Source organism: Puma concolor, chromosome B1 (genome assembly GCF_028749965.1).
Source record: "Puma concolor isolate L17-30 chromosome B1, mPumCon1.1.hap2, whole genome shotgun sequence".
In the NCBI taxonomy this organism is placed as follows: Eukaryota; Metazoa; Chordata; class Mammalia; order Carnivora; family Felidae; genus Puma; species Puma concolor.
In genome coordinates, this window is record NC_141670.1 from 88762674 (window position 1) to 88785959 (window position 23286).

At 36.0% G+C, this 23286-nt stretch overlaps 1 protein-coding gene across 2 annotated transcripts in view; it reads left to right on the forward strand.

Annotated features, from left to right (window-relative positions):
* Positions 1-23286, forward strand: part of LOC147581754 (uncharacterized) — a 156170-nt gene that overhangs the window by 81356 nt on the left and 51528 nt on the right. For both annotated transcript variants that reach the window (XR_015250218.1, XM_086704221.1), the window contains exon 3: positions 1248-1335. Coding sequence is in view for 1 of the 2 variants with exons in the window: in XM_086704221.1 (XP_086560347.1) it covers positions 1248-1330 (83 nt within the window). In the remaining variant the exon portion in view is untranslated. The remainder of the gene's footprint in view (positions 1-1247; positions 1336-23286) is intronic.

Sequence of the window (23286 nt, forward strand, 5' to 3'; positions counted from 1 at the left end):
GCGAAACGTAAGCTATAATTTTCTTACTGTATAGACGTAAGTAATTCTGAAAAATTTGGCTGGGTAATTCTGAAAATTTCGGAAACTAAAAATAACCAATTGTGAATCTTACAACGAAAAAACACAATAACTAAAGCAAAAATAATAAAATCAGGAAATAAAATGAGGCTAAGTAGACATAATAGGAGAGAGTAAGTGGACTGCAAAATGGATGAAAAGAAAATACTCAAAATGAGGCATGGTATTAGATAAATGGCCGAAAATACAGAAGGGAAAATAAATTTCACAGAGGAAAGAGGGAAATAGTCTAATATTTACACAATCAACTTCTGTAAGGGAGAGGAGAGAGGATTGGGGAAAATTTAATATTTAAGGAAATAATGGCTAAGAATTTTGCAAAACTTTACACATAATAAACTGTCTCAAAAATTTCCTTGAACTCCATATTGGTTTCTGGTGGTTTTCACCACCAAATGAAATGATACTTCTACAAGGAGAAATTATAATGGTTCCAATAAATTTGAAATAAAACATTTGGGCTCCTTATTACACATGAGAATACAATTTTGTGTGTGTTTTATTAAAATGTAGACATAGTATATTGTTGGATAAATAAATAATTTTCAATAATAAATAATATTTCTACTACATTAATGGGGTCCAAATAGGCTGTGAGTAGAATCCAGAGGATTCCCTAAGTGTTACATTATTTTGCCATTTGTAAATGTTCACTGAACCTCTCAGGGCATGATCCACATGGACTTAGGTTCATCTGTAATAAAGATATCTGGCAAAAACTCTTGACAGAAGTATTGGTCTAATGCCTGTAGAACATGGAAATGGATAAAGAAATAGCCTCTTAACTGGCTGCAGAGATTAAGACCCACTAATGTCATTTATAGTAATTTTTTTCTTAAAATTACATAGAAGTTGTGATAATTGAATGTTGTATTTTCTTTCCTCAAACACTCTATATAGGCTATATTGGTAATGTCTGAAAATGTCAAATGTTGCTGAATGAGATTAACATCATTATTGGATTTTTGATACTGGAAACAGCATATACCGTGGAAATTATTGTTAACATTATGAATTGGCTGAATGTCTCTTTGAGGAGAGAGTAGGTGTTCTTAACCATACATGGAGTAATATTATGTGTATGGAAAATACTAAAAATGCTTGTGAGCATAGTACTGAATGTACTGTTCCTAATTCCTGCTTTCTCTTCATCCTTCTTGTCTTTTCAGCCATGTCAAATGAGCAACAATTTATACCATGCAATGACCCCTCCCTCTTCATGTCATCATTGACCAGAGTTGATGGACTCTGATCTAAGTAAGTCAATCTATAAACTGATTAGATATATCTGATGTATGTTCTAATTTATGTTCTAATGTATCAAGACACATATCTTTTTTGGTTGAATAGAGATTTGGGTAAATTAGTCAATCAATGGTAGAATTGGAGTCTAAATAATACTGTAAGGATAGGTCTAGGGAAGCAATTATGGCCAAATTACTAGTTCCATGAGTTATTATTGCATGTTTATTCATATCTTTGAATTTTTCTATAGTAAATATTTGTAATAAGATGGGAAATTTAGAGGATTCAGTCTCTATTTGCTTGGGGTGGGGGTACTAAAGACAACGATAGTGCATTTATATATCCTTTCAGGATCAATATTCACAGAATTGAATGTAGATAAACAATATTGGTAATTTATAACTTTGAATAGAGGCAGTGGTGAAAATACAAACCAATCTTTCCCCATTGAGACTGAATTCATGCTTCTCTTTAAAGTTAGAATTAATTTATTACAATGTAGAACTTGAAGATGAGGATAAACCAAGAGGTAAAAAGAAAATCCAATCTAATCCTCTCTCAAATAAAATGAAACCTTATTAATTTTTTTCTAGAATTAAATACTATTAAAGTACTGAGAAATATGAAAGAAAAATAAAAAAAAAAGATGTTGAGATGGGAAAATCAGGAATTGCATAGTACAGCCAAAAGAAAAGACTAAAAGATAACAGGGTTTTTTTTTAAAAATTGCTGTTTAGCGTTTTCTTTTTATCTTGAAGGATCAAGAACTGAAAATTGAAAGTTCTCAACCAAGCCCAGAAACCAAATTTCATTCATTCATTCATTCATTCATTCATTCATTTATTTAATTTATTTAATTAATTTATTTATTTTCTGAACTGAAGTATAGTTGACATACAATGCTACTGTAGTTTCATTGTCGAATGTAGTGATTTGATAAGTCTTTATGTATGCTATGTTCACTTCAAGTGTGGTTGCCATGTGTTAACATACAGTGTTATTACAATGCCATTGATTATATTCCCTATGCTGTATCTCTTATTGCCATGACTTATTCATCTCCTAACTGGCAGCCTGCATCTCCTGTTCCCCTTCATCCATTTTGTCCATTTCCCAAACCACCTCCCTTCTGGCAACCGTCAGTTTATTCTCTATATTTACCCATTTGTTTCTGCTTTTGTTTGTTCATTTGTAACGAACAAATTTGTTTGTTCGTATGTAATTCCTTAGAGTCTATGTATAACTGAAATTATGTGGTATTTGTATTTCTGTGTCTGACTTATTTCACTTAGCATAATGCCCTCTAGGTCCATCCACGTTGCAAATGGCAAGATCTCATTCTTTTCTGTGGCTAATATTTTTTAAGTATTTTATTATTTTTATTAAGCTTTTTTATTTTTATTTCAGTATGGTTAACATACAGTGTTATATTTGTCTCAGGTGTACAATATAGTGAGTCAGCAATTTTATACATTATCACTACTCAACATGATAAATGTACTCTTAAATCCCTATCCCCTATTTCACACATTCCGTCCCCCCCCTTCCACATGCCCTCTGGTAACCGTCAGTTTGTTCTCTATAGTTAAGAGTCTACTTCTTGGTTTGTCTCTCCCCATTCATTTTGTCCTTTTCTCATTGGTTTTGTTTCTTAAATGAGTGAAATTCTATGGTATCTGTCTTTCTCTGACTGGTTTATTTCGCTTAGTGTTATACATGCTAACTCCATCCATGTTGTGGCAAATGGAAAGATTTTATACTCTTTTATGGCTGAATAATATTCCTGTGTGTGTGTGTGTGTGTGTGTGTGTGTGTGTGTGTACATATACACACCATTTCTTCTTTATCCACTCATCTGTTGATGGATACTTGGGCTGCTTCCATTATTTGGCTGTTGTAAATAATGATGCAATAAATGTATGTAAGTAATGATGTATGTACCCCTTGGATTTGTGTTTTTGTATTTTTTGGGGTAAAGACTCAGTGGTGACATTACTGGATTGTAGGGTAGCCAGTTTTAACTTATTGAGGAAACCCCCTACTGTTTTCCACAATGGCTGCACCAGTTTGCATTCCCATTACAGTGAGCAAGTGTTCCTCTTTCTCCACGTCCTCTCCAACACTTGTTGGACACAACACTTTGTTGTGTGTTTGATTTGAACCATTCTGGCCAGCATAAGGTGATATGTGATTATAGTTTTGATTTGTATTTCCCTGATGATGAGTGGTGAGCATCTTTTCATTGGCCATCTGTATGTGTTCTTTGGAGAAATGTGTATTCATGGCTTCTGCCCATTTTTAATTGGATTATTTATTTGGGGGGTATTGAGTTGTATAAGTTCTTTATATATTTTAGATATTAACCATTTATCAGACATGTCATGTATAAATATCTCCTCCCATTTTGTTGACAGTTTCCTTCACTGGACAGAAACTTTTTTTATTTTGATATAGTCCAAATAGTTTATTTTTGTTTTTATTTCTCTTGCCTCAGGAGACATATCTAGAAAAGTGTTACAGCCGATGTCAAAGAGATTACTGCCTGTGCTCTTCAAGGATTTTCATGGTTTCAGGTCTTACATTTAGACCTGTAATCTATCTTGAGTTTATTTTTGTGCATGGTGAAAGAAAGTGGTCCAGTTTCTTTCTTTTGCATGTGGCTGTCCAGTTTTCCCAACACCATTTGTTGAAGAGACTCTTTTTCGCACTGTATATTCATTCTTCCTTTGCTGAAAATTAATTGACCATGTAATTGTAGGTTTATTTCTGGGTTTTATTTTTTTTAATTTTTTAATGTCTATTTTTGAGAGAGAGAGAGAGATTGTGTGAGTAGGGGAGAGGCAGAGAGAGAGAGAGAGGGAGACACAGAATCTGAAGCAGGCTCCAGGCTCTGAGCTGTCAGCACAGAGCCTGGCATGGGGCTCAAACCCATGAACCACATGATCTTGACCTGAGCCAAAGTCAGACACTTAGAAGGCTGAGCCACCCAGGTACCCCTATTTCTGGGTTTTCTGTTCTATTCTGTTGATTTGTATGTCTATTTTTATGTCAGTAACATACTGTTTTGATTACTACCTCTTTGTAATACAATTTTAAATCTGGAGTTGTCATACCTCCAGTTTTGTTTTTCTTTTTCAAGACTGCTTTAGTTATTTGAGGTTTTTTTATGGTTCCATACAAATGTTAGGATTTTTTTGTTCCAGTTCTGTGAAAAATGCTGTCGGTATTTTGATAAGAATTGCATTAAATGTGTAGATATCTTTGGGTAGTATAGACATTTAATAATATTTGTTCTTCCAACCTGTGAGCATGGGACATCTTTCCATTTCTTTACATCGTCCTGAATTTGCTTCATCAGTGTTTAATACTTTTCTGAGTACAGTTCTTTCACCTGGCTTTTAGTTTTATTGATAGTTCCATCGCTGTGCCAAAGCTTTTTATTTTGTAAAGCCCAAATAGTTTATTTTTGCTTTTGTTTCCCTTGCCTGAGACAACATATCTAGAAAAATGTTGCTAAGTTCAATGTCAAAGAAATTATGGCCTATGTTTTCTTCTAGAAGTTTTATGGCAAAATCATTTTCTATCACAATGTCTAACAAATGAATTCCTTCACCTATCCCCAACACCTACACCTGTACATACACGTGCCATAAAGCTGTTCATTAATGTTCCATTTGTTCATCTTAGGTTACAAGTAGCTTTAAGAGGGTCTTTGTTAAGCATATTTGTGGACGGTATTAGAACTGGCAGAAACAGTAGGTACTTAGGCACTATAAACTCTTACCTCAAGAATTCTGTAATTTCTGTCTGTCTCACAATCCTAGGACAGCCACATGGTGCTCTGCTCCCACCACAGACAGAAATACTGCTTTTGAAGTACATCATTTGCATTCTGCATCTTCTAACCAAATCCGCTGGGATATCTGATACTGTCATAAATCTCCCCCTCCTTAAAAACTACTTTTGCCTTGATTTCTGATTTACCTCTTAACATTCCAACTAAGTCTCTATGTCCTGGAGTACACAGTCTGTTTCTTCCTATGGATGGAAGTCTCAAGCCTGATCTCCAAACTCCGTTTTTCTTCATTCTTTTCCAGGATTTTAATTCACATCTTTGTCAATATTTCACAAATTCTTATTTCCATTTTATTTATTTATCTAAAAAAATTTTTTTAACATTCTATTATTTATTATTGAGAGACAGAGAGAGACAAAGCATGAGCATGGAAGGGGCGGAGAGAGGAGACACAGAATCTGAAGCAGGCTCCAGGCTCTGAGCTGGAGAGCCCCACACAGGGCTAGAACTCACAAACCGAGAGATCATGACCTGAGCCGAAGTCGGACGCTTAACCCACTGAGCCACCCAGGCGCCTCTCTTATTTCCATTTTAAACAAATCAACTGTTTATTTTAAATTTAAAAGTTCTGATGCATATTATATCACTCTTAATGCATCCTTGGTGTTTGAAGAAGCCAAAAAATATCACTCATCTGTCCTAAGTTTTGAACTAATTTGCAAGTAGGACAAAATAATAAGCAGATTGAGCAGCCAAATCTAAACTTTATGAATGTCAAAGTTGTTTGGGAAAATGTGGCTTACACCTAATCTTAATATTGAGACTCAGAATCAGACAGATTTAGCCACTTGTCACTCACAGCTCTGGGCTGGGGCAGAGGCCTCACTGAGGAGATCAATTTTGATTTTCTAGAACTACTGGAAGTGGGACAGAACAGGATGCTCTCTATACATAGCTCACCCCAAAGGAAACAGGGAATAAACAGCTGGGATATTCTAAGATGGTCTTTAAATCATTCCTCCATTCTTTGAGAGGACTGAGTCAAAGTAGAAGGAAAGCAGGAAGGCTAAACTAATGATACTCACTCTACAAGAGAGGAAACACTAGGGAGTAAAAGAATAGATATTCCCACCTCCAGGCTATACAACTGAATTCATTCACTATCAGTTCTTTTTCAGCCTTTTCCTTTAATGGTGTTTTATTTTGTTTGGTTTTGTTTTTTGCCAAAGAAACTGGGTATCTTGATTTCACAGTTTTAGAGGTTTTTATTTGGTCTTACATTTCATTCCACATTCTCTTGCTTTGACCATTTACCACTTTCTTTTCTTTCATTTCCAACCAGTAATCATACATTCTGTACTCTTCAACTTATGTCTCTGTTATTGTGATAATATTCCTTATTTTTCTCCCTTCATTATGTCTGCCTTCAAACTATATTTCAGGCTAACAAGAATCATCTTTTATATACATGGTTTTCACTCTGTTTCTTTCTTTCTTTCTCTATACTACATATTTAGGGAAGACATCTTTTAAACAAGATAAGGCTGATAATAGTATAGTTGTTAAGAGCATAAGCAATGGAGTCAATGAAACTTGAGATAAATTTTCATCTCTGCCAGTTAATGGCAACAGAAAATTGGATAAATTACTTTTCTCTCTGAGAATGAGAAAAAAGAATTTGAACAGATCAATAAGCCATAAAGAAATTAAAGTGGTCATTGAGCTTTCCCTCTCTCAAAAGACTCCAATCTGAGGCAGATCTACATGTGAATTCTCCAAAATTTTGAAAAATAGCAGTCTTCTGTTAATGGAAATAAATGCAAAATTCATAAATAAATTATTGGCTATTTAAACTTAATACATTGGAAATAACATATTATGAAAATATAGGTTTTATCACAAATGTAAGTTTTTGATATTAGTGTATTTAGTGACAGATATTAATAGAGTAAATGAGAAAAATAATTATTTCAATCTACCTAGAAAAACATTTGATAAAGTTAAATGTTTAGTTTTTTGTTAAAAACTAAATTCAGCATATTAGAATGTGCTTAATTTGAAAAAGTTTTCAAATTAAGAAGGGAAATTCCTTAATTTGAAAAAGTTTAATATCCCAAACCCTAATAAAATATTGCATTAATTCCTTTTAAGTTAGGGAACATGACAAAGATGCCCACTATCTGCCCATTAGTATTTAAAAGAAAACTGAAATTTCTGGCCAACTGTTTAAAGAAAAGAAACATAGAAAACTGGCATAAGGGTTGAAGGAGAAGAGATATACCTCACTATTTACGGATCGTATGATTACCTAGAAAAAAAATAACCAATAAAATCAACAAACAATTAGAACTAATTAGTACTATTCGTTAGTTCTGGAAAGAAAAACAATTTACTAAAGCAATAACCAGGAAAGAAAATAGTAAAGTGAAATGCTTTTTATAATGACAAACGATAAAATATCAAGGATTTTACCTAATTAAAATTACAACTGAAGTGTCTGAAGACATAGAAAGATAGCAGATAATCAGGCATTAAGGTGAGATAGCCCATTCACTTAGATGATGAGTTAATACTATGTTAATATCAATTCAAAACCATTGCCAGGTCATCCTAGTGCCACTGTATATCTTCCTGGATAATGTCCAAACTGTCACTCCACATAGAACTGAACCTTCAGTGAAACACACACTCCAGAATTATAGGAAGGACAAAAGACACTATAGGAAAAAGCTATACATTGTTGTAGGAAAAAAAAACAAAAAAAGTCTATGAACTTTAGTGAGAAAAAAAAAAGTAATATGGATTTTCTTTTCTGCAATGCTATTAGAAAGCAGATCTCCAAAATGCCATAAAGTAAATAAACAGAATAGATGATGGAAGGTGATAGCTGGAATCCTAGAGGATTATTAATGGAATATCTCTTATGTAGGGGGGTTACTACACAGTTGTCAATTTTGATATTATTTTTTAAAAATACATCAAGCACACCTCATTTTATTGTACTCTGCTTTATTGCATTTCTCAGATGCTGTGTTTTTTACAAATTGAAAGTTTATGGCAACCCTGCGTTGAGCAAGTCTATTAGCACCATTTTCCCATTAGCATTTGTGTAATCCATTTGTGTCACTGTGGACAATTCTTCTTATATTTTAAACTTTTTCATTAGTGTTTGTTATGATGATCTGTGATTAGTGATCTTTGCTGTTGCTGTTGTAATTATTTTGGGGTGCCACAAATTGCACCCATATAAGACAGCAAACTTAATAAATATTCAGTGTGTTCTTACTGTTCAATCAACCAGCCATTCTTCCACCTCTCTCCCTCTTGTCAGGTCTTCCCATTCCCTGAAACATAATATCTTGAAATTAGGCAAGCAAATAGCCCTAAAAAGGCCTCTAGGTGTTCAAGTGAAAGGAAGAGTCACACATCTCTCACTTTAAATAAAAAGCTAGAAATGATTGAGCTCAGTGAGGAAGGCATGTTAGAAGCCCAGACAAACTGAAAGGTAGGCCTCTTGCACCAAACAGCCAAATTGTGACTGCAAAGGAAGCATTCTCGAAGGAAATTAAAAGTTCTATTCTAGTGAACACATGAATGATAAAAAAAGAAAAGAGCCCTATTGTTGACTGACGTGGAAAAAAGTTTCGCTAACCTGCATAGTGGATCAAATCATCATAACGTTGCCTCAAGCCAAAGCCTAAGTCAGAGCAAGGCCTGAATCTCCTCAGTTCTCTGAAGGCAGAGAGAGGTGAGGAAGTAGCAGAAGAAAGGTTTGACGTTTGCAGAGGCTTGTTGATAGGGTTTAAGGAAAGAAGCCATCTCCGTAACAGAAAAGTGCCAAGTGAAGCAGCAAGTGCTGATGGACATACTTCAGCAAGTTATCCAGAAGGTAGACTTAAGATAATTAATGAAGGTGGTTACACTAAACCACAGAGTTTCTGTGAAACAGCCTTCTGTTGGAACCTCCTGTGAAACAGCTTTCTATTGGAAGAAGACGTCATCTAGAACTATCATAGCTAGAGAAGAGAAGTTAGTGTCTGGCTTTATATATTCAAAGGACAAGCTGGCTTCTGTTGTTAGGGGCTAATGCAGCTCATGATTTTAAATTGAAGCCAGTGCTAGTTTTCCATTCCAAAAGTTCTCAGGCCCTTAAGAATTATTCTAAATCTACTCTGCCTGTGATCTAAAAATGGAACAACGAAGGTTGGATGACAGTACGTCTATTCATAACATGGTTTACTGAATATTTTAAGCTCACTGCTGAAACCTACAATTTGGAAAAAAAGGATTCCTTTCAAAATATGACCACTCACTGAAACACACCTTGTCACCCAAGAGGTCTGATGGAAATGTACAATGAGATTAATGTTGTTTTCATGCCTGCTAACACAATATCCATGTGGAAATCCATGGATTAAGGAATCATTTTGATAGTCAAGCCTTAGTATCTAAAAAGTATATTTTGTAAAGCTATAGTTGCCACAGATAGTGATTCCTCTGATGGAGGAAGAACTTCTAGACGTAATTTACCATTCTGGATGCTATTAAGAACATCTGTGGGACTTCTGGGTGGCTCGGTCGGTTGAGCATCCGACTTCGACTCAGGTCATGATCGCACAGTCTGTGAGTTCCAGCCCCACATTGGGTTTGCTGCTGTCAGCCCAGAGCCCACTTTGAATACCCTTTTCTCTCTGCCCCTCCTCCACTCATGATCGATCTCTCTCTCTCTCTCTCTCTCTCTCTCTCTCTGTCTCTGTCTCAAAAATAAACATTAAAAAGAATTTGTGATTCATGTGAAGAGGTCAAAATATCAACATAAACAGGAGTTTAGAAGAACGTGATTCTAACCTCATGGATGACTTTGAGGGGTTCAAAACGTCAGTGAAGGAAGTCACGGCAGATGTGGTGGAAATGGCAAGAGAACTAGAATTAGAAGTGGAGCCTGAAGATGGGACTGAATTACTACGATTTCATGATAACACTTGAATGAGGAGCTGCTCGTAATGAATGAAGTGATTTCATTGAGATGGAATCTATTGCTGGTGAAGATGCGTGAAGATTGTTAAAACAACAACAAGGTACCTTATGCAAAGTATATTGCATAAAGTTAGTTGATAAAATAGCAGCAGAGTTTGGGAGGATTGGCTTCAAGTTTGAAAGAAATTCTCCTTTGGGCCAAATGCTATCAAACAGCACCATATGCTACAGAGAAGTCATTCATGAAAGAGTCAATAGATGCAGCAAACTTTTATTATTCTGTTATTTAAATAAATTGCCACAGCCACCTTAACCTTCAGCAACCATCACTCCTGATCAGTCAGCAGCCATCAACATTGAGGCAAGAAACCTCCACCAGGCAAAAAGATTATGACTTGAAAGCTTAGGTGAGATTGAAAGCTTAGATGAGGTTAGCAATTTTTAGCAATTCATTTAACAATGTAATATAGTTAATTAAGATATGTACGTGGTCTTCTTAAGACATTATGCTATTGTACATATAAGAGATCATAGTATAGTGTAAATATAATTTTTATATGCATTGGGAAACAAAAGTTCATTTGACTTGCTTTAACACAATATTCATTTATTGTGGTGGTTTGGAACTGAGCCCACAATATCTCTAGGGTATGCCTGTGCAAGTTACATATATTTTCTATATAAAATGCTCTTTCATTTATATAAAAAAACAAACTATATATACATGCTTTCATATACAAACACACCAAAAATTCATAATATTAGATGCTTCTGGTTAGGGGAAGAATGTTTTGAAGAAGTAAGAGACTTTTGAAACATGTAATTAGATATTAAATACTAAGTTAATAAAATCACTTAAAAATAAATGTTGAAAAATACTACTGAAATAGCATCAAATTTAGAAGTCAACTTAGAAATAAACATTGAGGGGCGCCTGGGTGGCGCAGTCGGTTAAGCGTCCGACTTCAGCCAGGTCACGATCTCGCGGTCCGTGAGTTCGAGCCCCGCGTCAGGCTCTGGGCTGATGGCTCGGAGCCTGGAGCCTGTTTCCGATTCTGTGTCTCCCTCTCTCTCTGACCCTCCCCTGTTCATGCTCTGTCTCTCTCTGTCCCAAAAACTAAATAAACGTTGAAAAAAAATTTTTTTTTTAAAAAAAAGAAATAAACATTGAAAGAAGCAGGAAACTATAGAAAACAATAAAAATAGTGCCAAAATGCATGTGAACTAAAATAACTAAATAACTAAAATAAAATGAGCTAAAATAATTTATTATTATTATGGAAAGATTCAGGTAATCAGTATGTTAAGAATGTCAATTCACTAAATTATTCTATATATTCAATTAAAACCCAAAAGAATTTTTACTGGAACTCAAATATATTTTTCGAGTGTCGTGGGAGGGCATAAGATAGAATAATTTTGACCAAAAAAGAACAAATGGTGTGACTTGCTCTACCAAATATCAAGAAATAATAAAGATATGTCAATTAGGCCAATGTGACTGGTTTATAGATATATATGAAGACTTGTAAAAAAAATATATAAAACTAAGAAATAGACCTACATAGTTAATAAATGGGCTGCCATTGCTGATTAGGATGAAAAAAATGGACAATTCAATAAATTGTGGTGGGGCAATTGATACTCTCATAACAAAAATCTGTTCTGAAGGTTGGAAAGCAGAATTCTAAAAGTTAGGGGGAAATTGGGAAAATATCTTCGTGACACTGGAGCAGGGAACAGTTTTCTAAACAAGTTGAAAATAGAATCTGGTAGAAGAGTTAGTAAATTCAACTAAACTAAACTTTTAAAAAATTGTACATCAAAAGATACAATATAAAATGAAAAGGCAGCCTTCATACGGAATACTAATATTCAGAATGTCTAAAGAATTCCTATGAATCAATTAATAAATACACTTCTACAGAAGACTATTCCAGTCATACATACAGACATTTCTCAAAAGAGGAAGCCTGAGTTACCAATAAACAAATGAAAAGATGGTCTACCTTGCTAGTAAACAGGCAAATGCAATTTGAAACCACAATGTGACCATACACTCAAGAAATTAGGAGACATTAAAGTATTGGAATACGTGTATTAGTGAAAATGTAGAATATTGTAAACACATTAACTTTCCTTGTGATTCTATAAATCACTTCAACTGCTTTTTGAAAAAAAAAGTGGCAATTAGTTTAAAAATGCATACATACTTTCACCTAGCAATTTCTTTTCTAAGAGTCAAATTTAGATAAATACATTCAGGTACAAAAATGCTCATGGCTGTATTTTTTTGTGTGTGTAGTAGAAAAATTTAAAAATCCTTGAGGTAACACAAATTAATAAATGCAGTGAAATGATTTTGCATACATATTCTCAGAAACTCTAAGTGTGAAAAAAACCCAGAAAGATAAAATAATGCAATTCATATAAATTTCATCCTCAAACACTGTGTAATATTTAGATATATGTGCATGTATAATAAACATAATACCTTCCTAAGACTATTTACTCCTGGGAGATGTAGGGAAGGAATTCAGTCAGGGAGAGTATCTTAGGTTGGGTTTCCTAGGAGCAGAGGTTGAGATGGGAATTTTTGTGAAAGTTACTTATTAGGGGAATTCTCTCAGGGGAAGCAAGGTGAAGGAAGCAGGAAAGGACAGGAAGAAGAAGCAACAATGTGGTCTCTGCTGGAAAATAGATTCGGTTTGGTACTACAGGAGCACTGGAGGACAAATTATACATCACAGGACACCATCACATTGGTTGCACCCTGATGCGTCATACTGCCATGTCAGTTGTTGGCCAAGGGTTGCTGTTGGGTAACTTTCTGAAAGAGAAGGTTGCTTTTGGGCAAGCACAGTCCTACAGAAAATGGACAGCTATGAGCTTTGCAGGTAATATAGCAGCTGGTTGATGGATTACCTCACTGATCTAGTGAAGGTAATCTGGATGGAGTATCAAGAGCATCTATTATAGCCTACTGTTTGTACCACTCAGATCTTCTTACTTGTCACATTTAGTTTGCTACATTCAAGAACAGCTTGTTTAGGATTCTGGTTGGCCACAATTTCCAGGAAACATATATAAGAGGAAGGTTTGTGGGATGAAGCAAAAGATGTCAGATACCTAGGAGACCGACTCAACATGAGGAAGGTCCTCCATTGATCAGATAGAGGGGGCACAGAGCGAGGATAAGATGGCTGCCTCTAAGAACTGATGTTCATCATAAAACAAGAAACTCAGTCTTAACAGCTAGCTGCAGAAAACTGAATTCTCTCCAAAACATTAATGAACATGGAAGTGGATAGATTCTTCTTCAGAGCCTTCTGATAAGAGAACAGTTCAGCCTTATGGGACTTTCATCAGAGAACCCAGATTAGCCCACCTGAATCTCTGACCTACAGAATTGTAGGCTATAAGTCTGTTCATTTCAATCATGCATTTAAGAACTTGGGAAATTACTACTGGTTGAATCTATACACCCAAGGGACCTACTAAAAGATGGACCCAAGCGTAAGCCAGAACTCCATTTATTGCCTGACTCCATTTATTCTTACTTTAACAGGGAAGCCATGAGGGTACTTTGGCTCCCCAGATACTGGTGTCAGATACCACTCTATTCAACAGCCCTAGAAAGATCTGAGCATTCCTTCTCAATGTATAGTTTGTAGGTCCCTTGGGGAGACTGTAGGTCCCTTGGGGGAAAAGAACTGGGGAAATTACCACAGTATACAATTTGCATGCTGTTTCAGAGCCCTTGATGAGGACTTGTTCCCACCTTCAGTAATGGGTTCTGAGTTTGAGGACTGGCTCAGGTTTGGAAACTGGGAAAAATATCATGATTTTCCATATGTATAGGTGACCTCAGTCTTCTCTGTTCTTGATTTCTTTGATCAGATATATTAAGAAATAATCTTGTTGGCCACCCATCTAACATGCCTCTGAGAAAATCATGTTCTATAAGCCTTGACAATAGATCCCTGCAGATTCATCTTTCCTATTCGTTATTCTGACCCTGCTGCTATTACAATAATGGTGTCCATTTTTGGCGATCTTACCATCCCACTGCTACTCAAGAGCCCTGTACTTTAACGATGTCTCTTACCATCAGTCCCAGCCTGCAGACAGCAGCCATTGGCGAGCTTCTCAACAATGCTAGCGCCCCTTTGCAATTGGCTTCCTTTTTTCTGTGGTGAATGGAGTGTGCTCCAGGCTCTTCTGAGAAACACAGTCAATTATTGTTTTGTTAATTCTTAAACAGTAGAACCATTCGAGAATCTCCTCAGCTTTGAGTTTTGTTTTTGTTTTTGTTTTATCTCTTCCTCCATAGTCTGAATTGGTGGTTCAGGCATCTCCACCTTATTTAATTTGGGCCGTCACTTGTCTTAAGGTTCTGAAAGCCAAGCTTCTGAAAGCCAAACTCAGCAGCGTATTTGGCCCATCACCTCAAGGATGTTAAAACGTGCCAAAGGAGTGTGTCCCTATATAGACAAACTCTCCCCTATGGAGTTTGATAACTCTGCTTCTTGAGCCAACAGCCTCAGGATTCACTCCCAGGCATATTTTTGTTTCCTGCTTGTACAAGGTAGCCGGGTTCTACAGCTCCTGTGGTATATAATCTCTATCCTGTTTTAGCAGTCCTAGAATATTGCCAGTCAGATTTTGCTAAAATTTGACCAAATCATGTATGCATCACGGAGGTGGGGGGAGAGGTAAAGAATGGAGGTGAGAGTAGATCCTAAGGAATGCAAGCATTGTCTTTTAGGGTATCAGTAGATCACCTGCAGTATTTGGGAACACTGCATGGTCTTTAAGTAAAAGGGTCCCCCTAACTTCAGTAAAGGTATGTGGGCTACTTGTGCTGTTATGTGGGGTTCAGGGAAGTCTGGGGGTTCAGCTAGCCAAGGGCATCTATCCTGGATATGTCCGTCTAAAGTCTCAAGGTTTGCAGAGATATCCTCGATTATTGGTACTATGTGAACAGTTGGGCTTTTAAAACTGTTATGTGTATTTAAAACAATCTATTTTGTTGTTTGAATTTGTAAGAAGACTTTTGCTCCTATAGCCCTATGTTCCTAGAGATGACAAATGGTTACTGGAGTTAATGATATCTCGGCTTGGGAACTGCCTTGTCAATTTCCATGGAATTTTTCAATATTTTTCCAACTTAGATTTTGAAACGGTTTTCTGTTTCAAGTTGGTTGATTCTTCCCAAAATGGACCCAGGTGAAAGTGTTTATATTCTGTAAGTGCTTCTAGGAACTGACAAGAAAAGAACCAGGATTACTCTGACTTTATGTTGACATCTAAGGGAAGATGAACCTATTCATCCAGGCAAGACTGAAAGTTGATGTTTAATGTTTAAAGTGTAGTACAGGGCTTACACTCAAGAGAACCTCAGACCTAAAGATAAACACGGGGTACAAGTGCCACGAAAGGGCAAAGAGTCACCCAGTACTTTGGCTTTTATTTTAGCCATCTGCAAAAGAGAGAATCATATTGGAGAACAATAGCTGACACAAATGGTGAGCTGATTCATTATTTCATTACTTTAAACTTACCAGAAATATGAAACAATTTCTGTGGCCTTAAGCAAGAATACTGGGAACGTGGATTTGTAGTGTTGCAGGGCTCTGATAATTAATAGCACTAAGATCTTGGGCAAATTAATTAACCTCTGTCTTTGTTTCCTCTTTGGCATCGTGGGGATAATTCTATCCTCAGTCAACTATCATGAAGATTAAATGAGATGATATGCGACAAGCTTTAACCCAGTGCCTGGTAACAATTAGAACTTGAAAAGATATTTCTAAAATTAAAGTTGCTCCCTTCTTTTTCTCCTACTCTGGATGCAATTCTAGCTGGGCTTGATGCATTGGGAGCTATTAAAAGAATTCTGTTAGGATATTCATGGAGATTCTTGTTGAAAGCAACGGAAACTGACTCTTACTGATAAGCAGAAAAAGCATTTTTTTGTTAACGGATAGTTCATGGAATACTAAGGTGTCTGAAGAACCAAACTCAAGACTCAGCCTCCAGGAACATTGCCCAGGAACATGCCACGGAGCTGGCTTGCTGACCAAAGTGCTGCCACGCCTAGCCCTCACGCCCTCCTGCCACGAAGTGCAGCTCCTTGCCACCCCACTGGACTCATTTCCGAGCCAGGAACTCCATCTTGCCACCACTGCCCCTCGGAAAGCCAGCTGCCTCTGCCACTACCCTCATGGCAAAATGAATCCTGTGCAGATTCTTCTTTGGGTGACTCAGTGCTGAGGTAATTTTTTGCACTAGTGATCTCTGATCTCATTAGTTGAGACTAAACACCAAAGATGAGGGAATTGGGTTTTGTGGGCTGGACCTTGGGGAAGCTCAAATCATAAAGGTGGGAAATCTCCAACATAACAGGGATGTTTAAATGTTGTTAAGCAGCCAGAGAGAGAAAAAATCACCCATTGTAAATCACTGTGGAGAGGGATTTTTTTTTTATGCTTTGAGCAACTACCGTTTAATAAGAGTTGTGTTGATGGACTCGGTTCTTTTTTTTTTTTTTTTTTTAACATTTATTTATTTTTGAGAGAGAGAACAAGCTGGAGAGGGGCACAGAGAAACAGAGGCACAGAATCCAAAGCAGGCTCCAGGCTCTGAGTGATCAGCACAGAGCCCGATGCAGGGCTCGAACTCACAGACCACGAGATCATGACGTGACCTGAAGTGGGGCGCTTAACCAACTGAGCCACCCAGGTGCCCCTGATGGACTAGTTCTTTTTTTTTTTTTAATTAAAAAAATTTTTTTTTAACTTTTTTTTTTTTTTTTTTTTTTGAGACACAGAGAGAGAGACAGAGCATGAATGGGGTGAGGGTCAGAGAGACAGGGAGACACAGAATCTGAAACAGGCTCCAGGCTCTGAGCTGTCAGCACAGAGCCCGACGCGGGGCTTGAACTCATGGACCGTGAGATCATGACCTGAGCCGAAGTCGGACACTTAACCGACTGAGCCACCCAGGCGCCCCCCTGATGGACTAGTTCTTAAGTGAAGGGTCTGCTTGATCTGTGGTGGTTCGCCACTGAGCCAGCTCAGAACACTTTGGCTACTTGTCTCAGGGTGTATTAGAATCAACTTCTTTCCCTTGCAGCATTCAGTAGAACAGTTAAAACCGTACGAAAAGGCAGGTTAGTAGATACTGTTAGCTTCTAAACTATTTGTACATATGATAAATTTGGCTAATATTTATATTAGGATTTCACACTTAGAGTAGTGATTCTATTCAGCATGAAGTAAAGGAAAATGACTTAAATATAATGACACTATAAGGTTGCTAAAAGTAATGAATTGGTGTTAGTTAAAAACCTCATTTGGTTCAGCATGTTGAAATATCAAGGGCATGAGTATTACATGACACGTCCTGTCACAGCAGATGCTACACATTGGAATGAAGGAGTCATAGAAATGTGCTATTAAACTTCCATAACCAAAGGAGAAAATAGTGGAAATAGTTAAAAATTCAGTCTTTCCGTTAATAGAGAATCTAAGATTATTCCTTTAAAAAGAATACATATAAGGAAAAAATCTATACAATTATGCCCAAAGTCATAGCTCGATAATCCTGAGATGGAATCTAAAAATATCAAGATAGTAAATGTTTTACCTTTACTACATAGAAAAAAAGAAACAGCATTTTTCCCCCAGATGGTCCAGTTCATAGGAAGATACTTTTCATTTAAGTTACTATTAATTTTAATTTCTTGAACCTGGTACTCCTGAACATTTGTTCCTAATGTCCACTGGAGGTTCATCTATTTTTAATGATAGTGAATGATACAGATTTTCAAGTGAAGTTAGAGGAACTGAAGTTAAATGTCAAATTTACTAATGTTACAGCTGTAAAGGAATATGATTTTAACTTAAACAAGAACTTTTCTCTCTCCCACTTCAGCTGCCTAATATAATCTAACATTAACATTAGTTGGTTTGTTTTTACTAAGCACTTTCGGTCTCCATTATTTTATGGGGCAGAGAAGCTGCTGCTTTGTAAAAGTGAGTCAGTTGACCAAGGTGACAAGATTAGAGCGTATCAAAAACAAGGCTTTGGACACAAACAACCCGAGCCTACAATTTCCTGCTTAAAACAGGAAAACTACTAATAGTAATAATAGTCAACAGATTTGTTGTGTTTCCCAGGGCCAGGCACTGTCGTAAACACTATAAAAGTATTATTTAATCTTCACAACAAAACTGTGAGGTTGGTATGATTATCTCCATGTCACAGATGAACAAAAAGAGGCCCAGAGATGTTTAGGTGACTTGCCCAAGGTCGCACCGCTAGTAATGGGCAGATCTAAATTTTGAATCGGGCTGTCTGGCTCAGAACCCAGGCTAATAAATACCCCTCTCTCTCAAATGTAAATTGACTTAAAGAAATATATCAGATTCTGATGTATTATGTCTGAAGTCTGAATATCATGTTCGAAGTTACTTTTTTTATTGTTTTTGCCTTAAAATGATAGGTGATAGAAACAGGTATTACACTAGTGAACAAGGTGGAAAGATCCACAACCCACACAAATTTAAAAAGCTCACGGGAGACAACTAGGAGAGACTGGAGATGACAGGAAAGGGTGTTATTATGGAGAAAATACAAGGACCTTTGTGACTTCATCCAGGGACATGATTTAACGTAATAGGCCAGAGAAGGTCTCTTGGCTTATGTAATGTTTAAATTGATGTGTGAATACGCAGGTGTTATCCAGGGGCTTGTGGAGATGAGTATCAGGCAGATATTAAAGGGGTGATGGTACGAAATAATTATTAGAGGAACTGAAAGTAGTTTCATACAGTAGTTTCGAAGCATACCAGTATTTGAGGATAGAAAATGTGTTGGGAAGAATTTATGGAGGGAATTTGAGAAGTGTGGCTTTTATCCCGACAAAAATGAGAAATCATCAAGGAATTTTTAACAAAGTAATGATCATCAGTTTTGTGCTTTAGTAAGATTGGCCTGCAGAATGGAGGGATGATTATAATGGAGCCAGACTAGAAGCAGAGATAAGTTATAAGGCTGTTCCAAATGTCCAAGCAAGAGACCTTGGTGGCCTATGCGAGGAGGCTTTCACTGGGCAGGGGAGAGAGAAGTAAACAGATGGTGGAAATATTTAGGAGGTAGAATTTATCTTTGTGGTTGCATAGATGAATTTCAGGTTAACACCTAATGTAGCAGCTAATGCAACACTAATTTCTAATCAGAGTTACTGGGATAAATGGCATTGCTATTTACTAAAACTGGGAACACAGTAAGCAGGTTTTGGTGAGGATGGTGAGCTCAATTTTATCAAGAGAACTAAATGGATGTGTCAATAAGAGAGAGAATTTTAGCCAATTAAATATAGCATTTATTTATGCAACTATAGATGTTGCAGTGAACTTTTCATAAATAATTTTTATGAATATAGTAAATTCAATGTTAGAAAACTGGTTTTATTTTTGGCATTGTTGATATCTACTGCATTTTGAATCGCTCGTTCTGCTTTATGTTCTCTAACATTAAGGCAAGGGAAGAACTTTAGCTTTGAGATCCAAAGAGAGGAGTTCTGAAAAATCAAGGTGACAGTTTGCTCGTATGGGAAAGAATGAGCATGCTATCCTTGTAATGACTTTGCTTGCTTGCAGTAATGAGCAAATGACTTTGAATTATACGAAGGTTAATTAACTGGTCATTGTTGATGAGAGTATAACTCTGCTGTGGGTCATTTGTGAGACACAGTAAGTGCAGGGCAGATTTAGCTTGCCATTCCGGTTTTAGGCCATCCTTTGTTGTGAACACAATTCTAAATTCACTCTCTGTTACATTTTGACTGCTGCCATAGGTATGAATTAGCAAAGTCTAAACAGCTGGATGAATGTACACATTAGATGCGTTAGATTTATTCAAAGGCGCAAGCGTCTGTAGAGATAGGAGCTTGAAAAGTTTCTAATGGAAAAATGGCTCTGAGAGGGTCCCTGCAGTAGCAGCCAGAGTCACACTGATGAAAAGGAGGTTTCAGAAAAAGTCCAGCACTCAGTTTTAAGAGAGAGACCAAAATCATTTCAAATGCCCGGAAAGGCTTTGCCAAGGAATAAATGTATTAGGTTAGAAATTAAAGATGACATATTATTTGCATAAGTAGTGGACTATTCAAACAATTCTGCTCAAAAGCCGCCGCATTTCACTGGGCAGGCCATAAACTGCACAACTGTTCAATGTGAATAGATGTGAGGCCAGCCTTTATGATTTTGTGAAGGATTCTACTCGGAGAAAACCATTATTTTTAGCCAAACACTTCACCTTAATGAATAAGATACAAAAGAAGTCCAATCCTATAAAGCACTGCCATAAGTTATGTTTTTATAAATACAGAATGCACAGTTAGTGAATTATAAATGTAGGATTCAGTGCATAAATCCTTAATATATAATTTTGAAAAATCTAAGCTATATTAAGGATGTTGCTTTATGTATGTAATACATATATACTGTCTTGTAATACTTTATGTATTTAGAGGTTTTAATTATTCTACTCAGCCAATTACATAGCCAAAATTATTCTAAAATTGTTGAAAATGTCAATTCAAGTTATGATGACAAAATGACATTTGACTGGAATCTATTATAACTGACATTGTGGTTCTTTTGATTTATTTTCAGTGCTGAACACAGATATCATTTATTTTAATATTCCTCTTCTCTGGCAATGTAATAAGAGCCTACTAAGCCAAGACTTATAAATAAAATATGTGCTCATTTCATTAATATTTTCATGATTAGCTGTTTGGGGATTTATGGATATGTTGTAGGGAAGTAAGATTGAACTAGAGTATAGATTCCCTCCAGATAGAGCCAGATGCCATGCATTTTTGTAAATATGAATAAGTTGTGTTGATTGTCAAATGTTTTATTATCGCCATAAATACTCAAATGCCCTTGTTTTATTAGTCCGTGGATAACAAAATAAAACAAAAAATGTAAGATTGCTTTATTTAAAGGTATCTCTCATAATTGTGTGGTGGAGAAAAATATATTTTTCTATGCTGCAAATGTTTTTGTGTATGTGTGTGAGTAAACTGAAAGAGAAGAAGCAACTCCCATTTCTTACCCTAATTTTATACTTTTTTTGTATTTCCAAGTCCGCGTGCATGCGTACACACACACACACCACCTATTGCATTTGCTTACGTCAAAACTATCAGCTTGCAATTTCAAGACTTTATTTAATCTGATTTGGGTTTATGTTGTGACAATTTGCTTATGGTTAAGGAAATCAAAGCATATATAGTTTTAATACTGGATATACTGCATGCCCTATGTCTCTGATAATTTGTGATTTCTCATTTTGACAATTAAGCACTTTATAATGCATAGAAATGTTTTCCTCATGTGTTATCCAAATTGTATAAAGATATGATTCAATAAATGTCATGTAAAAATAAGTATTTGAATAAATAGACTGAATTGATTTTAAAACAGATATTCAATATAACATTATAAATATAATGGTTATAGAGATTCTATTCCTTTTTTATATATTTGTGTTTATTCCGTACTTTATCAGATGTGCATTTAATCGACAGTGGTCTTAAAATCTATTTTTCTCTTCTGTAAAATGGGATAGTGAGTCTCAGGGACAATACTTCAAATATTCAAGGACCAAAGAGACATGAACCAATCCGAAGGACTGGTGCTGATTTTATCACAGTGGGCACAGCACCCAGATGTCAGTCCCTGCACCATTTCCCTTACATGTGATGTGAGATACATGTGAGAATTAAAATAAACTAAATAAGACAATATATTGAAAGAACAAGGAGAAAGTGTTTAGCAGAAGTGAGCCAAGTTAAACATTAGCTCAGTGCTTTATTTCCTTATTTGGCTGACCTCTCAACATTAATTGAACAATGTAAATTAGAGAGCAAGGTATTTAAAACTATTTAGGATTGAATCAAGGACTGATAAAATGGATGGATAGTTTCCAAATCTTGTTTAAACCTGGCTAAAGGCAAGGTAAACTACTGGCAGAGACAAAACTTTCTATGTACTATGATGAAATTTATGATGTAAATTCCATGATAGAAATCAATATATTTTCTGCTTAATCGTGACCTCTCCTTGTGCTTATTTGCAATTTCCTGATTGCTAAAATAAAGGCTGATAAAGTAATGCCTGTGCATAAAGCACATTCTCATCTCCTTGGAAAATCTTAGTGGAAGACATAGTGACTAGGACTGTGTTTTCAGGTTTAACTTGATTCTTAAACACTAAAGGTTAAATTTCAAAAGCATACTAAAAACATTCAATGAAAATGACAGTTTATCTCAGTAGCAATTACAGATCTCTCTGCACTTACTGTGGGGTTATGTCCTGATAAACCCATCTGAAATTGAAAATATAAGTCAAAAAATGCACTTAATACATCTAGCCTACTGAACATCACAGTGTAGCCTCGCTTACATTAAACATGCTGAGAGCACTTAGCTTACAGTTGGGTGAAACCATCTAACACAAGGCCAAAGCCAATCTATAATAAAGTGTTGGATATCTCATATAATTTATTGAATACTGTACTGACAATGAAAAACAGAATGGTTGTTAAGTGTATCCTTGTTTACCCTCACGATCATATGGCTGGCTGGGATCTGGGGCTCACTGCCTCTGCCCAGCATCATGAAAGAGTCCAGGAAAAGATCATTAGCCCAGGAAAAGATCAAAATTCACAATTCAAAGTACAGTTTCTATTGAATACATGCAGCTTTCGCACTGTCATAACATTGAAAAATCTTAAGTTGAACCATTGTAAGTTGGGGACTGTCTGTACTTAGGCGAGCTTGTCGTGGTGTATTCAAATTAGATATTAATCACGAAGCAATTTGTTTGGCTTTTGAAAAGCGTTATTGCCCAGAATTCCATGACAACTTCCATTTAAAACTTTCATTACCAGCTGTGAATATCCATCCTACACAGCAGTTTAAGTCTTTAATAACTGCTTATATCATTAGTTTCTCAACTTGTAGAATTTTCTTTTTGTAACAAATTTATCATTCATTTACATGATGGGAGTAGCAAAGGAGATTTTATTAAATTTTCATGCTAAATCAATAAAATGCTTAAGAATAACCTTTTGAACCTATTCTTTTTTGTGTGTGTCGGGGGGGGGGGCGG